The sequence below is a fragment of the Perognathus longimembris genome, chromosome 3 (assembly GCF_023159225.1).
Source record: "Perognathus longimembris pacificus isolate PPM17 chromosome 3, ASM2315922v1, whole genome shotgun sequence".
In the NCBI taxonomy this organism is placed as follows: domain Eukaryota; kingdom Metazoa; phylum Chordata; class Mammalia; order Rodentia; family Heteromyidae; genus Perognathus; species Perognathus longimembris.
The window spans coordinates 64,709,532-64,728,041 of NC_063163.1; the positions used below are offsets into that span (position 1 = coordinate 64,709,532).

Genomic DNA, 18,510 nt, shown 5'->3' on the forward strand with positions numbered 1-18,510 from the left:
GAGCCTCTTTCTAGACTATTACCCCTGGTTGTAGGAACACTATCGCATACCTCCTTACTACCCAAAAAGCCTGTCTCTCTCATCATTGTCCTATTATCATGACTTCCTTCTTTTGAGATAAAATGACACTGTAGCCCAGGCTAACTTGACTTGTGACCCTTGTGCTTCCACCTCCCTGGTGCTGAGATTAAAGCTACTCTTCATAATTTTTAGGCACATTTCTTTTTTCACATGAACATCATGTAAGTTCATCTTGCTTTCCATTCCTCCTTCCCTTTTTCCCTCTCTTTCTTTCAATGAAAATTGCTTAGATTTATAGATCAAGTTGTGGTAGAAGTATCATTTACCTCCTCTATTTCTGGCTTTTTGCTGATAGGTGGAGATAAGAGTCTCAGGAACATTTTTTTCCTAGCTAGCTTTGAATCATGATCCTCAAAATTTACCTCTTGGGTAGCTAAAATGACAAGTGTGAGCCACCAGCACCTGGCTTACATGAGTGATAACTTTCTTTTTCCAGTTCCCAGGCTTGAACTCAGGGCCTGGGCACTGTCCCTGAGCTTTTTTTTTTTTAATTAAATTTTATTGACAAGGTGTTGTGCAAAGGAGGTACAGTTACATAATAAGGCAGTGAATAGGGGCTGGGGATATGGCCTAGTGGCAAGAGTGCTTGCCTCGTATACCTGAGGCCCTGGGTTCAATTCCCCAGCACCACATATACAGAAAACGGCCAGAAGTGGCGCTGTGGCTCAAGTGGCAGAGTACTAGCCTTGAGCAAAAAGAAGCCAGGGACAGTGCTCAGGCCTTGAGTTCAAGGCCCAGGACTGGCAAAAAAAAAGGGGGGGGCAGTGAATACATTTCTTGTGATATCTTACACCCTCATTTTTCTTTCCCTTCCCTAGATCAGGTAGGCAGGCATATTTCAATATCCAGGTCCCTGAGCTTCTTTTGTTCAAGGTTAGCACTCTACCCCTTGAGCTGTAGCACTACCTGTTCAGGGATAGTGTTCAGGCCAAGTTCAAGCCCCAGGACCTGCTAAATAAATTAATTAATAAAAATTCAGGACACTGTCCTCCGGTGATACTTGGTTGGAGGGACCTGCCCCACAAGCCCCCTGTCTCTGAGGACTGGCCCCTGAGACAAGGCTCCTATGGCAGTGCTGCCTCCTGTCTCCATACTCCTGCTTAGGGCACTGAACACTTGGCTGGAGATAGATGTGTGCCCCCCAGGGAGGCACTGGTCACTGTTCACCTGGGGCCCCCCTGGAGGTCAGACACCGGGCAGCCGGGGCCCAACACTCATGCCACTGGGGCCAACCCAGCCTCTCCTTCCTGTTCCGGATGCTGCCTCTGGCCAGGCTGTTCTTCACAACAACTCTGAGATGCTGGAGGCACCATCCTCACTGTCCCCAAGACAGACCTTGGTCAGGTTCTACAGGACTGGGTGTACCCTACCATGTCAGCACAGATGGCTTGGAAGAAAGTGAAATAGAGACATGGTGTGCTGGCTCTGTAGTATCTGACTGCCCCAGCACCTAGCTCCAGGGAGTCATGGAGTAGACTGGAGCCACGCTTGTCCAGGGGAGATCAGAAGCCGAGTCCTGGGTAGGGGATTCCAGCCAAGTGCTCCCAACAGGGTGTCCTAAGAATGTCTTCATCTAGTCCAGTGCGGGTAGCTCACACCTGTAATCTTAGATACATAGGAGGCTGAAGATCTGAAGGTGGAAGTTCTAAGCCAGCTCAGGCAGAAAACTCTGTGAGCCTCTTATCTCCAATTAACTAGCAAAAAGATGGAAGTGGAAGATGTGGCTTAAAGCACTACTCTTTTTTTTTGGCCAGTCCTGGGGCTTGGACTCAGGGCCTGAGCACTGTCCCTGGCTTCTTTTTTTTGCTCAAGGCTAGCACTCTGCCGCTTGAGCCACAGCGCCACTTCTGGCCATTTTCTGTATATGTGGTGCTGGGGAATCGAACCCAGGGCCTCATGTATATGAGGCAGGCACTCTTGCCACTAGGCCATATCCCCAGCCCTTAAAGCACTACTCTTGAGTGAAACAAAGCTCAAGAAGAGGCCCAGGCCCTGAGTTCAAGCCTGTGCATGCATGCATGTACACACACACACACACAATCTCTTCATCTATGGGCCTAATGAAGTCCCTTTCCATCTGGCCTTGACAGCATGGAAGAGGTCTTGGACTTTTCAACACCTTCACAAGACTGGGTGGGTGGGGGGGGACTGCAGAGGCTGCTCAAAGGCTCACCCTTGTGTGTCATTTTCAGCGCTGCCAGTAAAATCCCTTTTGCAGTTTGCTGGCAATCTGGATGGTGTTGAGTCCCTTGCTTCCTGGACTCTGAGGCTGTTAGCATAGGCAGGGAGCTGTTGGCCCGCCTCTCCCCTTGAGAGTTCCTAGTATGAGGTAGAGTCCAAAGGACCCTCCCTGCAAGACTCCTGGGCTATACTGTTACCTTGCTTAATTCTCAGACCTGGAGTATAAGCCCCAAAGGGGGAGTACAAGCACCCCACCTGCCTGAGCCTGTGTCCTTTGTTCCCTCCTGATCTCAGCTACTTGCCCTCCTCTGCATGGAGTCACATCCAGACCATAGTACATAATTTAATGTCTAGCATAGAACTACTATATGGGGGTAAGTTACCAGGTTTTTTTGTTTTGTTTTGTGCCAGTCCTGGGGCTTGAACTCAGGGCCTGGACTCTTGTCCCTGAGCCTCTCTGTGCACAAGGCTAGCACTCTACCACTTGAGCCACAGTACCGCTTCTGGCTTTTTTTGTTGTTGTGGTGCTGAGGAATCAAACCCAGGGCTTCATGCATTCTAGGCAAGCATTCTACTTACCACTAAGCCACCTTCCCAGCCCAAGTTGCCAGTTATATAATACACAGTGTGCCTCAATTTAACTAAGCCTCGTCACTAAGACAATACATCTATTGGATGGTCATATGTGTTGAGGGGTGGGGAACACAGAAAGCCTGGGATCCAGGGATGCTGGATGGTGGTAGAGCTAGGTACTCTTCTAGGATACCCTCTGAGTGGCTGTCCATAGTTGGCTGTTAACAGATGGGCAAGTGTCACCATGTAGGAACTGCCCATGGAGACAGGTGAAAAAAGACTGCAGAGCAAGTGGGGCATGTGGTGAAAAGTTTCTTTCTTTACCTAAGAATCTGAAGTCTGTCCACCAGCATGGGCAGTTTGTTTGTTTTTGGTCATAGGGCTTGAACTCTGGGTCTGGGCACTGTCCCTGGGCTCTTCAGCTCATAGTTAGCACTCTACAATGTAAGCCACAGCACTACTTCTGGTTTTCTAGTAGTTAATTGGATATGAGTCTCACGGACTTTTCTGCCCAGGCTGGCTTTGAATCATGATCCTTAGATCTCAGCATGCTGAGTAGCTAGAATTATAGGCTTTTTTTTTTTTTTGAGTAGTTTATTCAAGATAAGAGTCTCACAGAGGGGTTGGGGATATGGCCTAGTGGCAAGAGGGGTTGGGGATATGGCCTAGTGGCAAGAGTGCTTGCCTCGTATACATGAGGCCCTGGGTTCGATTCCCCAGCACCACATATACAGAAAATGGCCAGAAGTGGCACTGTGGCTCAAGTGGTAGAGTGCTAGCCTTAAGCAAGAAGAAGCCAGGGACAGTGCTCAGGCCCTGAGTCCAAGGCCCAGAACTGGCCAAAAAAAAAAAAAAAAAAAAAAAAGTCTCACAGACTTTCCTGCCTGGGCTGGCTTTGAAGTGTGATCCTCAGATGTCAGCCTTCTGAGTAGCTAGGATTACAGGTATGAGCAGACCAGGATCTGTCTGCCTCTGGAACTTCAGAAAGCAAGGTGGGAGGGCTCTGATAAGCTGGACTAGAAGCTTCTAAAGCCTCCCAGTGTACTGTGGACCAGTGCTGCCCATGTAACTCTTACTTAAAAGGCCCCACCTCACACTCACTTTTCATGCTTTAGATTTTTTTTTTTTTTGCCAGTCCTGGGGCTTGAACTCAGGGCCTGAGCGCTGTCCTTGGCTTTCTTTTACTCAAGGCTAGCACTCTGCTAACTTGAGCCACAGCGCCAGTTCTGGCCTTTTCTAAATATGTGGTGTTGAGGAATCCAACCCAGGGCTTCATGTTTATGAGGCAAGCACTCTACCACTGGGCCATATTCCCAGCCCGCCTCAGGTTTTCTTGAGTGTGTTAAAATCTGGTTCTTATTGAGAGTTTAACATATTTTCTTGGTCTGTCTTTCTCCAACTTGGCCACCTTGAGGCTGGCCAGTGTTTCATAAAAGGTGCACTAACCCAGGTTTGGCTTGTCTTCTCATAATCAGATGTGATAGTTTGGAAAAGGATAGCCCTAGCACTCTTCACATCTTGTCAGAGGGACCGCATCCCATGCCACCCTCAATACTTTTTTTTCTTTTTTTTTTTGTGGTCTTGGGGCTTGAACTCAGGGTCTAGGCTTTTTGAACTCAGGGTCTTTGAGCTATTTTGCTCAAGGCTAATGCTTTACCACTTGAACCACAGCTCCACTTCTGGCTTTTTTTGTGTGTGGGGTGGGGGAGTTGATCAGAGATAAGAATTTCATAGACTTACCTTCCCTGGGCTGGCTTCAAAAGATGATCCGCTCTCAGCCACCTTTACCTGGCTTCAATACTCACTCTGATGGCCTAGTGGGTTCCCCAGCCACTTATCTTGGGAAGCCAATTTTGGATTACTTCCTTAGGTATAACCTCTGTGTTTATCTGTACCCTAGGAAACCTCTCAGACCCCTCTAGAATGAGGCATGGTCTTGACAGACCACACCAGCAACATCTAGAGGCTGCTTGTCCCCTACCAAGCTCTGCATGTCCTCTCCCCTACATGGGTGCTATTGGGGAAGGACAGAGGTGATCTCCACTTACCCCTGAGGGAGCCCAGGCAAGTGCTCAGCCCTGTGCTGAGCATAGGTACAAGCTAAGTATTTTTCAGAGAGCCTTTGGCCACTCTGAGCTGTAAACATATGTGGCTGCTTGTGGTTCTCCAGCCTCAACTTCACAGCTCCCTAAGGGTCACAGTGATGAGGGCATAACACAGGTAGTGTGTGGTGGGATGCTGCAGGCTACATGTGCCAGTTGCCTGTATGTTCCTGGAGATTGGGGTAAGCAAACCTAAGGGAAATGTGGGCTGCATGGTGCTGCTGCCCAGCACAACTACAGGACTTAACAGATGCTATGGGCCACAGGATTAAGCTCTGATGGGGACTGGAAGTAGTCATCTCCTTAGGGCATGTTGGTTGGCATGGCTGGTTCACTTCTGTCTCTGGAGAGCAGGTGTGTCCTCCAGAATCTCCCCCTTTACCCCTGGGCTTTTCTGGGCGGGGCGGGGGGGGGGTTGCCTTCAACTTTGAGCAGCACATTTGTCAAATGCAAATTCAAATCCAAGCCCCTGCCAGCCTTGCCTTACTTGCCCCTCCCAGACTGTGAGCCCTTCCAGGTCAGAATCTTGGTCTCCAAAGGAGAAACGAAAGGCCTGGGCTTCTTCCAGCTTCCTGCACAGGTACCTGGCCAGATCTGTGAGAGAACGCATTAGGCACCTTGTCCCAGCCACAGTGACAGAGGAGCACTGAAATTCCTATAGATGGGGGTGATCCAATGGACCAACACCTTGAATCTTCAAAGGAAGTGGAGGCCTAGTCAGGCAAGAATGCAGACTGCCAAAGGCCACATGATCCCTGGGCTTCAAAGCCCAAGGAGGGGGGTGCAGGTGTTTGTGCATGGTTGGGCCGTATCTCCCGTATCCCCCCCTTTTTTGTAATTTATTAATTAAAGAAGTTTTTTTTTGACAAGGTGTTGTGCAAAAATGGTACAGTTACATAGTAGGGCAGTGTGCCATACCCCTTTTTTGGCCACTGATGTATGTGTAGCAGGAGTTGCTGGGGACCTGAGGGTTCAGTCTCTGTCAGAGGAAGAGGTGGCATCATCAAGTACCGTGGGACTTAGGGGAGAGGGGAACTTGGGACAAGTACCCATGGGTGCCTAAAGGTAAATTAGAATTCCAGGATAGTGCCAAGGGCAATGTCCATTTCAGGCAGTGACTGTCGAATCCCGGCCCCAGCTGCCTAAGCGCTCCGCCCCCTGGAGGCAGCGCCGGCCACTGCACTGCCTTCTTTGCCCGGCGGGAGCTAGGAAGGGGCGGGAGCCTGGCCTCCCATTTCTACGGGCCCGCCGCCTGGGGCCTGCGGGTCTGAGGCACCCAGCCATCGGTGTGCCCAGCTTCCTCACCGTTATTTCAGAATTTGGCTCTGTGGTCCTTGGAGGCATCCCGAGGTCTAGACTCATATTTCTCCTTTCCAGTCCAAAGGGTCCAAGCTGGAGCAGGGAAACAAGGGTCCCGGGTCCCAGAAGGTCGAGGAGGATCTAGCTAGTTGAGGTACTCCGGGCGGGGCCCTTCCTTTTCAGCCTCGCCCACCCCGTCTCCAACCCCGTCCATTTCCAGACGTGGGGGCAGCACTCTAGTAACCCGGGAGCAGTGAGAGGAACGAAGGGCTTGGTCAGCTGGGAGGGGCTTCCCACTCTCACCGGTCCCGCGGAGGGACACCCAGTTCTTAGATTGGGGAGGCTCGTTAAAAGCGAGAGTCTTGAGAAGCTTTGAGAATTGGGCAGAAGGGTGCCAAGCTGCGAGGTAAATTCGGGGCCCCAGGCTGAAGGGGGGGGGAGGTGAGGGTCGCGCACGTGGCCTGGGGGCGGGGCCAGCCGCTTCCGCACCCCCATCCCGGCCACGTGCGGATCCCAGCCGGCCCCCCCCCCTACCCCGCCCAACGCGAACGGGAGCGCGCCCGGGACTGAGAGGGAAGCGTTCGGGGAGGGGGCCGGCTCCCGCCAGCCGCGCGCCCGGGCGTGGGGTGGGCGCGCCTGCAAGGGGCGGGGCCCGCGCCGGGAGGAGGCGTGGGGCGCCCCGGGAGGAGGGGCGCTCTGGAGGCGGGCGGAGCGCGCTGGGGAAGAGGGGCGTGCCTAAATGCCGGCCAGCTCCGCCCGCCCGCCTCGAGCCGTGGCCTGGGGAGGGAGTGAGTGCTCCCGAAAGGGCAAGGGGCCGCGTATCGAAATGGGGCGGGGCTCGCGCTTTAGCGTAGAAAGGGCGCGATCGGGGCGGGAGACCTTGAGCCCTCCCCGACGCGCGAGTGGGTGCGCTGGGGGAGGGGGCGGGCTCCTGGGGCCGGAGCTCCGCCCCCGGCGGCCGCCCGCGGCTCTCAGGGCGGTGAAGGGCGCGCCCGGCGGGGGGCGTGGCCGCGGAGCCCCGAGGGGGCGTCCTCCGGGCGGGGCGGGCCTTGGCCACCCCCGCGGGCTCCGGTGCGTCAGGGCGCGTCAGGCGGGGCGGGGCGGGCCAAGCGCGGGCGGTGGCGGCGGCGCGCGCCCGGCCGCCTCCTCCTCCTCCTCCTCCACCTCCAGCATTCGAGCAGCCACTGCCGGCCGGACGGGTGCCGCTCCCACCGCCTCCGTTCCGCCCGCTGCGCCCGAGCCGCGCGCCCTTGCCCGGCATGTCGGCAGCCGTGGCGTGCGTGGATTACTTTGCTGCCGACGTGCTCATGGCCATCTCCTCTGGTGCTGTAGTGCACCGCGGGCGGCCCGGTCCCGAGGGCGCGGGCCCCACTGCTGGCCTGGATGTGCGGTCGGCACGCCGGGAGGCCGCCCCGCCCGGGACCCCGGGGGCGCCGCCGCCGACCCCCGCCACCTCCGGCACGGGAGCTGCCGCGCCCCACCTGCTGGCCGCCAGCATCCTGGCCGACCTGCGCGGTGGGCCGGGTGCCGCCCCGGGGGGCGCCTCGCCCGCCTCGTCTTCCTCGGTCGCCTCGTCCCCGTCCTCGGGCCGCGCCCCCGGCGCCGCGCCCGCGGCCGCCGCCAAGAGCCACCGCTGTCCTTTCCCAGGCTGCGCCAAAGCCTACTATAAGTCTTCGCACCTAAAGTCGCACCTGCGGACGCACACAGGTGAGCCAGGCAGTGATCCTGTACAGTGTGGGGTCGACCTCTTGCACCCCCTCCCCCGCTGGGACCCCGAAACTGCGTGGCGCGTGGGAGGCGGGGAGGGGGGCGCGCCCGGGCTGCCGCCGCGCCGGCCGGGAAGGCGGGGCCTCGGTGGGTGGGGCGAGCTCGGAGGGGGGGCGTGGCGGCCACGCGGTCGGGCGGCGAGAGGAGGGCGGCCGGGACCTGGGCTCCGGGCCGCTCCGGGCGCCGAGCGCGGTGGGCTCCAGCGGGCGCTGTCGCGTTCTTGGGGCTTTGCTTCGTGTTTCTTTCTATGTTTTGCGTGTTGGTCTGGCTGGTCCGCGCATCCGGCCTCTGAGGTTCCTCTCGGCCCTCCCCCCCCCCGCCTCAGTTTCCTTATCTGAAGAGGGAGGAGGGTCTTCACGAATCCTTCCCCCCCCCTCCGAGGGTAACTTGTCGCCGGGCCAAGGTATGGGGTGACCGGCACGTTTAGTTTCCGTTCTGTGCGTTTCAAAGAGGTGGAGGGCGCGGTTAGGACCGCGCGGTTTGGGGCCTGAGTCTGGAGTGGAGTAGCATTGAGGAAAAAGGGATTTGCCACAAGTTTCTCTAGGGTGTTTGGCACGCCCCCACACATCTGGTGAGGGGTCCACGAAGGTCCGCAAGGTCGAAGGGGGCCATCCCAGAGTTTCTCTCCCTATCGAGCCCCGGGGTGGCCAGGGGAACCCCTTTGCCCAATGCGCGCTGATCAACTGTGCCTTCTCAGCTCCTCTGCTAACCCTCTCTTCCCTGAGTTTCCCCCACCTGTCTGGAAATTTGGATGAGCTACGGGAAGGTGGGCCTCCGCGACTAACCTGGGTCCCTCTGTAGGAGAGGTCACCCACTCTGGCAAATGCAGGCGAGCAGGGCAGGTGTGTCTGTCTGGTCTCAAGTTTTGGGGCTGGCTCCGGGATGGATGGGGACTTACCAGCCTAAGGTTTCCACCCACATTTCTTTAAAGGGAGTAGGATTGCCTCCTTGGGATAGTGGTGGGGATCGCTCGGGGAATCGGGCGCGGTGACTGGCTTGGTCCAGGTTCCCATTGTGACACTGGGAGAGAGTGCTTGGAAGCTGGGATGGCCCTGTGGGCAACACAAGGCACCCTGCCGGGCCTCTACCTCCAGGTGGACTAGGGCTGGAGGGTAGGAGGTCCCTTGAGCGGTGGTCACGGATGGGGTCTGTTTTCTACTCTCCACAAACCCTCATTGGGCCTTGCAGGCTCTGCTGCCTTAGAGACCAGCTGGACAAGGCATGTGTTGGGCTGGGGGTGCATTTCCAGGATGCACCACCCTCTGCTGAGGTTTTGAGTGCAAGCTTATCTCCACAGGAGAGATATTTTGGGGCAGCAAAAGGGAGAAGGTGCCTTGGCTGATTGGGGTGCAGGAGTGCCCTGGCTTGTTTCCTTTGAGTTTGCCAGTCTGATCAGCCAGAGGGTGAAGTGAGAGCCTGCTGAGAGGGACTCCCAACTTTGTCATTTGCCCAAGTCTTAACCTGCTGGCTGCAGCGAATGACTGGTTTGTTCATGGTCAGAGCACCCTCCCCATTGAGAGAGAGAGTAGGAGCGTGCACGAGAGAGCGAGCGCGGGCCAGTTCTGGGCCTTGAACTCAGGGCCTGAGCGCTGTCCCTGGCTTCTTTTTGCTCAAGGCTAAGCACTCTGCCTCTTGAGCCACAGCACCACTTCCAGCCTTTTCTGTTTATGTGGTGCTGAGGAATTGAACCCAGGGCTTTCATGCATGCTAGACAAGCACTCTACTGCTAAGCCACATTCCCAGCCTTTTTTCTTTTTTTACCAGACATTCTGGGTTGGGTGAAGGGGAAGCCAGGCCCACTCCTGCAGTTTTGGAAGTACTAAGAGGCTTCCCTGTCCTTTAGGATGGGATGATGGCCACAGTGCTCCTGAACCAGTGGGGGAAGGGAGGAATCCTGGCTAGATTTTGGGATTGAGCAGCATTGCCCCTGTGTGGTGATGGGAAACTGGCTGGTAGAGAATGATGGAGGTGTTTAGGGCTGGGCGAAGATGATTAAAAGCAACACTGGGTGTCTTCTGCAGGGCGGGCAGAGTCTTCTCCCTGCATAGATTCCATGAGTCTGGGCCCTCTATCCAGAAAGCCTCTTTTAAATTATAACCACTTGGGGACTAGGAGAGCACCACTGGACCCTGCCTGGCACCTTTAATTTCATTTCTTGGTGGCATTAGGGACACTTAAATGCCTGATGGCTTTTTATCAGGGTCTCCCTTTGCCAGGGAGGGAAAAGTGGCATGTATTTTCCATTTTGGGATCCAGGGAAGGCCACCTTTGTTCTGGGGGTTCCAAGGCCAGCTGAGTTCACCAGCTGGTGACTGTAGGCCTTGGAACAGCTGTTTGTAGAACCATCCCCTAAGACCTTTGATGGGAAGCAACCCTCATTCCACCCACCCATCCCCTCTGATTGAGAACTTTCTCTGTGTTGGAGGAACAGCAGTCCGGCTCAGCTCCCTAGGACAGAGGAGACTTGAGATGAGGAGGCCTGGAGGAAATGGAAGTTCCCCCTTCCCGGGTAGGACATGTAGACAGTGGGTAGAACCTGGCCTATGGCCCTTTGCCCTGCTGAGTACCCCTGAGTGGGGAGGGAAGGACTTTGGAGGCTGTGAGAGATGTTGACGCCGTTGCCATGGATACTGGAAGAGAGCCAGCCTTGGGGCGGGGGCGGAAACGTAGAAGAGGCTGGCTGCCGACTGTTCTCCATACCTCCTTCCATCCCTGGCAGGCCCCTTAGACCCCCCCAAGTGCCCAATGCAATCGGGCATGGACCCTTGGCTGTCTTGGACTCCTTCATGTTTCCTGTTCCCGCCCCCCCTCCTCCAGCTCAGATCCAGAAAAGGTCTGTTGATCTGAGGGTCTCCTCTGGACACTGACCCTTTGGGGCCCCAGTTCTCTGGTGGGGCCCTGCAGGGTGCTGAGCAGCCTCTCTGGCCTCCATTTCGTGGCAAGAGCACCCTGAGGTGTGGTAACAGCCACACATGTCTCCCGACATTGTCCAGTGCCCCATGGCCGACTGAAAGATCACCCCTAGCTACGTTATTCTCTGAAAAATCTTGTTTACTTAATCTGAGAAACAACACTCGCTGTGTGCCAGGGATGAGTAGCATCCTGCGGGGGACAGAACCCGTCCTTGTCGGGTCCCTGGGAACTGGGGATGGGGAAGGGAGGGTGACTGGTGAGAGCACGGTTCCTACTAAGGCCCCTCAGGCGGACTTGAAGCCAGCCAGGGCCCGGTGTTCCCCTGCAGAGGTACCAGCAGGTTTGGAAGGGCGAAACGAAGCAGCCAGGCCCAAGAGCTGTGTTTAATCCCAAGGGTGGGGGCTTTGCCGAGGCAAATCCGTTTATGGAGAAGGGATTAGGACAAGAGAGGGCAGAGGGTGGAGTGTGGTTTAGGAAGGAGGGAGGGAGGAGGCTGCCATAGCCCCAATTTTCATATGACCAGCCTGAGGGGTCGGCAGGGTGAGGCAGAGATTTGATCTCTCTTAGGGTCAGATGGGAACTGGCGGGGTGGGCAAATGCTAGGCCTGATGTGGTGGTATTTCACCTCTAGTGGGTGCCCAGGGACTCCCACCTCAACCTTTTCCAAGGCACAGCAGTTTGGACTAGCTCAAACTCCAGCTAGTAGGAGGGGAGAGCTCTCCAATATTGCCCTGGTGATAAATAACCCCCACCCAGGCTCCCTGATAAAAGTGACCCAGATGGGCCAGGAGTTGGTGAATGATACCAGCTAAGGAGCTGGTCTCCCGGGGAAGGCAGGCTGGGCTGAGTAGGTCACTGGGTTTGTAGAGCCTGCGTATTCCTTGGGAAGCATGAAGGGTACCTTTTACCCCTGAGAGGAAGATGGAGAGTGACCACGAAGCCTGGCCCTTACTGAAATGGAGAAGTAGCCCCTCCCACTTGAGTGCACAGGGGTCCTTAGCTCTTGCTGGGCCAGGCCTGGAGATTGTCTGCCTGGATACACATTAAGCTGGGAACTCAGCTCCTGCTCTCTGTTCACAGAGATGCAAACAGGGCACAGGAGGTGTCGGGATCACCAGTGGATTTAGGGGAGACAGGTTGTCTAAGGATGATGCTGAGCAGAGAAGGGGTGACCAGAAGTGTATACATTGGGTATGTAAGTCCCGGCTGTTGGCACAGGCTTAGGAATAGGAGCCCGGAGTTGGCAGAGGTTTCTGAGGGTGATAGGACAGGCAGTTAGGTGAGGGTTTGAGACCACTCAAGAATGTGCCTGCCTACAATTCTTTGGTGGGAACAGTGAAGTGATGGTAAAGAGGAAGCCTGACGTTGTTAGGTCAGGGTAGACTGAGACCAGTTGGAATTCCAGACCAAGTGATACCCATAGGCTGGCCTTTAGAAGGTCATTCCCTTGACCATAGTGTCACCGGTTTTCTTGTTTAGGAGGCCACTTTATAGGATCCCCTGCCCCTCCCCTGGGTGAGTGAGGGTCCCTTTGCTCACCCCTCTCAGCTGCAGCTGCAGTCCAACCTCTGGGAGGTTCTGCCCTGTTCCTTTTTTCTCTCTCTCTCTTTCTTTTTTTGTATTGGACCTGGAGCTTGAACTCCGCCTGAGTGCTATCCCTGAGCTTTTGTGCTCAAGGCTAGTGCTCTACTGCTTAGGTCACACACAGCTCCACTTCCAGCTTTTTTTTATTTTTTATTTTTTATTTTTTTGCCAGTCGTGGGGCTTGAACTCTGTGTGAGCACTGTCCCTGACTCTCTCTTTGCTCACTTGAACCACTTCCGCTTCTTTCTATATATGTGGTGCTGAGGAATCGAACCCAAGGCTTCATGTATTTGAGGTGAGCACTTTACCACTAGGCCATATTCCCAGCCCCCCATTTCCAGCTTTTTGATGGTTAATTGGAGATGAGAGTCTCAAAGACTTTTCCTGCCTCAGCTGGCCTCCAATGTGATCCTCAGGTCTCAACCTCCTGAGTAGCTAGGATTACAGGCATGAACCACCTGAACCTGGCTTGGGGGAGGTTTCTTTTCCTTTCTTTATTTTCTATGTGTGCCAGGTCCTGGAGCTTGAATTCAGGGCCTGGGCACTGTTCCTGAGCTTTTTTGTTCAAGGCTTAGCATTCAAATATTTTGAGTCATAGTTCCATTTCTGGTATTTGGGTAGTTAATTGGGGATAATTGTCTCTCAGACTTTCCTGCCTGGGCTGGCTTTGAACCGTTAATCTTGGATCTCAGCCTCCCGAGTAGCTAGGATGACAGGCGTGAGCCACTCTTGCGTGGGGGGAGGCTTCTTATCCATGCCCCCAGTGCCCTCCTCATTCCAGTGCCAGGCTCAGGAGATTAGGAACCAGGTCCTTGCCCCCTGACATACCACTTGCAGGATCCCCTCTGGGGGGAGGGGCTGGAGCCAGTTTGCAGAAGATAAGGACCTCCAAGTTTCTGAGCCTATATGGCCCCTAGTGACCTGGATTGGCCCCAGCCCCTGGCCCTGCCTGACTCAGAGGATCAAGTCCACCAGGGCCCCGCCTACACGGCCCTGCTTGCCGTTGACCCCACCTGGTAGCTGCACCTGGAGAGTCTTGCTGGACTCAGCACTGTGCACCCCCCTACCCCACCCCCTCCCCTCCATTAACCCTGCAAGTGGACTGAGAGACTGGTAGGGTCGGGCCAGGCATGTGCCCAACATTGTGGGTGTGGGAAGCTGCACTCCAGCATACTGCCACCCACGTGTGCACGTTTGCAGGCCCCAACCACTGAACAAGGGAGAGGGAGCGAGGGGCCAGCAGGAGCCCAGCCCGGGAGGTGACCCTGGGCCGGTGGTGGGGGGGTAGGAGGGGCAGGGCTGGCTAGGACTGCCGGATGTCCCCCGTGGCACTGCTGAGCTAAGCTACGTGGGGCAGCTGTGTTCCCAGCCGCCGGGTGCCTTCTGCCCAGGTGGGCTAGTGCTGGCTACACTTGGCTTCCTCAGCAACCTGCACTAGGCAGAGGGGATTTGGAGGGTTGAGAGGTAGGGACGGGCCCCTGGGCTCCCCAAAAGGGGAAGGGAGCCAATTTCTGGGGGTGAATGAGCTATGGGATGTCCCTTTTCCAATCTGGCCTCTACCCACTCCACCCTCTGGTGACAGGACTGCATGCCCCCAGAGCATTGCTCTCCCCATCTTGGGGTCTGCTTCAAAGCTCTCTCTTGGGGTCTGCTTCAAAGCTCTCTCATAATGAGCCCCCCCCCACCCCCAACCACAGCTGTATCATCTGTGTGAAGGTCCCTTCTGGGGCTGCTTTCACTCATTCAGCACGGACCCACTGGGATCATTTCTCCTCCTGCTGATATACTTCCTCCTGGATTGTTTAGGGGAGACGTAGGGTGTGGAGGAGGCGACACTAGCTTCACCCCTCTCCCCCGCAGCTATGTGAGGTCCTACCTAGCCTTCTAGGACCTGTGTGGGTCCTTCAAGTGTGAGCACAGCCCACAGGCACCCCCAGGAGATGCCACCCTGGAAGGGGCTTTCTGGGTTCTGCTCCCCACCTTCCTATATATACCAGGGTGTCAGGTGTGGCTGGGGAGGAAGATGGTGTGGGGGAAGGGAGGTTTTCTTCCGGCTTCTTCCTGGCTGGGTGGTGGCAGGTGTCCTCACCCTGGCCCCACCCCCTCCCCTCCCTGAGCTCTTTTCCCTGGGGAGCCCTGAGCTGTTTAGAGTTGAGACGTCATCAGATCACCCCCTCCCCCCAGTGCCATTCTAAACTATAGTCTCCTACTGCCTACTAGTCTCCCGCACTTCTCAGCATGGGTTCTGGGATTTTTTTTTTTTTGTCTTTCCTTAAAAGGCCCTCCTCTCTGTTCACACCTGTAATCCTAGCTCCTCTAGAGGCTGAGATCTGAGGACCACAGTAGGAAGCCAGCTCAGGCCGGAAAGTCCATGAGATTCTTATCTCAGTTAAGCACCCCCCAAGCCGGAAGTTGAGCTGGGCGGCTCAAGTGGTAGAGCACTAGTCTTAAGCACAAAGAGGCTTAGGGACAGTGCTCAGGCCCTGAGTTCAAGCCCCCAGGACTGGCTAAAAACAAAACAAAACAACAACAAAAAACCCGCCTGTAAAGTTCTGCAGGGTATGTGTACCCGAAACAAATCAGTGGGCATCTTCTTGGACTCAATGTGGGTCACCTGGGCCTGCTTGAGGTGAAAACCACCCTGTTCCTGCTCTGGTTCCCCTGAGACTAGGCCTTGAGGGCACTGGTGACCTGTTTCCTGTCCTCTGCCTTCTTCCTGCTCCATCCTGTGTCACAAGGGGCAGGCATCATGCGGTGTGCCTGGACCCCTCGGCTCCAGGGTCCAAACCCTGTGCCCACCCTACCCTTGAAAAACCCTGGGCCTCACGAGAGCAAAGGCCTGGGGATTCCAGGGTCCTGGGTCCCTGGCCCACGGTTCCGAAGCCTGGGGCTCTTCGGGTGCATGTCACGGCGCCCCCCCTCCCCCCAAGGGAGGCCAGAATTGGTCTGAGGGCCTGGGCAGACTGGAGTCTGGAGAGTGTAATCAGGGACACACAAACACACACACACATACACACTCGCACCCGCCGAGATGGGACACCGACGACGACGACGACGGCTGGTCCGGGAAAGGATGGGCGAGGCCGAGGGCGGCCTGCGGTGGGAGGGCCCTGCGGAGGAAGTGGCTAGATGGCGACCCGCCCCTGCCCCGCGCCATCTGCCTGGTGGAGGCTCGGAGAGCCCGGGTGGCTAGGCCACGCCCCCTCCCGGGTCCTTATCTTCCCCCCCCCCTCCCTGCTCGGGTCCTGCCTTCCCTCCCCCCCTTGGTGACCTGCCCCTGGTCCCTTTGGGCGGAGGTTCCTGCCACCTTTCCCTCTTCCCTGCTCCTGGAGAGCCTTGGGCATGGGCTGACACACCTGGGTCTTGGAAGGGCTACGGGTGGCCTGCAGGGGAGGGGCTGTGACTCTTGGAGGAGGCCTTCCGGGGACTGTGGAGGAAGTCTACCACTCTCCTGCGCCCCTGCATGGTCATGTAGAAGAGGAGGGGTTTGGGAATTGTGGACACCTGGGATGCTCTATAATACCCCACAGGGGTGGGAACAGAGAATGGCTTTGCTGAATGCACCAGAATGCTAAAGGGGGCCCTTCCTAATACTGTGGAGGTGGCAGGGTTACCCCTGCAGTCCAGGTTCTCCAGATACGGCAAGAAGGACAGCTCACAGGAACATTCTTGGGACACAGAGGGAAAAGGTCACTTGGGTGTTCTTGTTGGATCCCTCCAGCCGTGGATGGGCCCTAAGAAAGACTCAGGAAATGCAGATGTTTGGGAGCAAATGGGAATTCCCTTGCCTTCTCCTGCGCTAATGCACTGACCACTTTCTGTCCTCTGCCCAGGTGAACGCCCCTTCGCCTGTGACTGGCCAGGCTGCGACAAGAAGTTTGCACGCTCTGATGAGCTGGCCCGCCACCACCGGACGCACACCGGCGAGAAGCGCTTTCCCTGCCCGCTGTGTACCAAGCGGTTCACCCGAAGTGACCACCTGACCAAGCATGCCCGCCGACACCCTGGTTTCCGTCCGGAACTGCTTCGACGCCCAGGGGCTCGCAGCATCTCGCCCAGCGACTCACTGCCCTGCAGCCTGGCTAGCAGTCCTGTGCCCAGCCCGGTGCCCAGCCCAGCTCCCGCAGGCCTGTAGGGCCCTGGTCTTCCTGCCTTGTGTGGCTCCCCTGCTAGGCCTCGGCAGGGAGCCACCAGCAACAGGAGAACACATCTCACAGGCCCTATGGTGGGAACCAGTAGGGAGCCCTAGCCTTGCCTCCACCCACCTCAAGAAAGCAAGGGGGGGGGGGCCCTGAGACTGGACCTGAGTCCACCCAGCCTGGGAGGTGGTCTGGGGCTGTCTGTAAATAGCCATGATTCTTAACTCTTCCCAAACCCTCTACAGGGATCCGGGTGGGCACCGGGGGACTCTCTCACCACGTCTTCCCCTAGGAGTGGGAGTGGAGGTGGGACCAGGGGGATTTTCCCCATCCACTGCTTGTCCTCAGCCCCTCCCCTCCCCCCATTGCTCCCTCAAGGGTAGGACACAGTATGCACAGAGCCATAGAGGAACCCTGGTTCCCATGGGCCCCCTGCCCACTCCTACCCCACCGAAAGCCATTGGAGATGTTCAGGGAAATGGGGGGTGTAGCCTAGGCACCCCTCACTTGGGTACTCAATCTCAGGTGTCCATAGGCCCGCCCCCCTTGGAGGCACCACCCAGCATTCAGGACCCAGGGATGGGATGGGAGGGTTGGGTTTCCAGAGGGCTCTAGGCCCTACTTGGGAGACTTGGGCTGGGGGGGTTAAAAGTCCTTCCAAAGAGCATTTCCACTCATTTTAGGGGCAGGGGAGTGTTTATTTATTTTCCTCCCTCTCTGCTGGTTGGGGGCTTTGCGCCCATCCCTGGGTATGTATTTGCGTGAGACTGTGGGTGGCTGGCGTTATGATCCAGCCTCTTAGCTCCTACCTGGGTAGGGCTCCTGAATTTGGCCTTGGTGGTACTGTGTGATAGACAATCTTGAAGAGGACCCTGGTGGCCATTGCATTGGGCCAGACCCAAAGCCCTGCAGGTGGGCCGTAGGGTCCTGGAGGGCTGGCAGGCACCATCCTGCCCCTCTCCTTCCCAGGCTTCTGGGTGCCAGGAAGGGGCGGACCCGGACCCCAGGACTGGTAGGGAGACTATGCAGCCTCCTGGAAGCTCGTTTTTTTGGACGGGATAGAATATTTTTTCAGGCATCCGTCTCTCCCTCTGGGAGGGTGGGGGTGGGGGTAAGTCCATCATCCTCAGGGGGTATGAGTGTGGGGGAGGGTCCCCAATCAGAAGGAGGGGAGGGTGGGTAATCTATGGGGTCCTCTCCCGTGTCTTCCTGCTGTGGCTTGGGTTTCCTTTTGACATTGGGCCTGAGGACCCTCACCCTGTCTGAGACAGAAAGGTCCCGTCAAACAACGCTTCCTCCCTCCCCCCATTGGCTACAGGAGATTTTTGGCACCCTATTTGTCCCAGAACTTCCTGATACTCCATTGGGGGTTTGGGATGATGTCACCTCTGCCTGGATCCAGCCCCAGCCCTGGCCCGATCCAGGGATGGAACCCTGTAGTCCCGGTCAGGGGGAGGTTGGGGATGCCCTTCTGGAGCTGGGCTCGAAGGGTGCACCCTGTTCAGCCTCTGCCCTGGGCTTCTCTTCTGCGTGTCCTGCAGGGTTCCCTGGTCTTGTCTGCCCACTAACTCTTCTCTGGCAGCGTTAGTGAGATGCCTTAGTCTGTATGGTGGGTGGGGGGCTGGGGCCCTGGTTTCTTTGTCTTTGAATGTGTCTTGCTTGGTCCCAGCCTGGCTGGTGCCTGTCCTGAGGAGGAGGGAAGGAGAATTTCCAGGTATCCCTATCTCCTGTGCAGGGGTTGGGGAGAGGGGGTAGGCCTGGAAAGACAGGAGCTGATGGTCTCAGGGACCTGGTTCCAGCCACTTAGAGGTGGCCTCTCTGCAGGGTGGCTGGGGAGAAAGCTGTCTGTGGGTGGTGTGCCTCCCCCACCC

At 56.6% G+C, this 18,510-nt stretch overlaps 1 protein-coding gene across 1 annotated transcript; it reads left to right on the forward strand.

Annotated features, from left to right (window-relative positions):
• The first annotated feature begins 7,310 nt into the window (after positions 1-7,310).
• Klf16 (Kruppel like factor 16) lies at positions 7,311-18,338 on the forward strand. The gene is made up of 2 exons (XM_048341725.1): positions 7,311-7,943; positions 16,334-18,338. Exons 1-2 carry the CDS (start codon positions 7,496-7,498, stop codon positions 16,633-16,635), a joined length of 750 nt encoding a protein of 249 aa, XP_048197682.1. The 5' UTR covers positions 7,311-7,495; the 3' UTR covers positions 16,636-18,338.
• Positions 18,339-18,510: the final 172 nt, after the last annotated feature.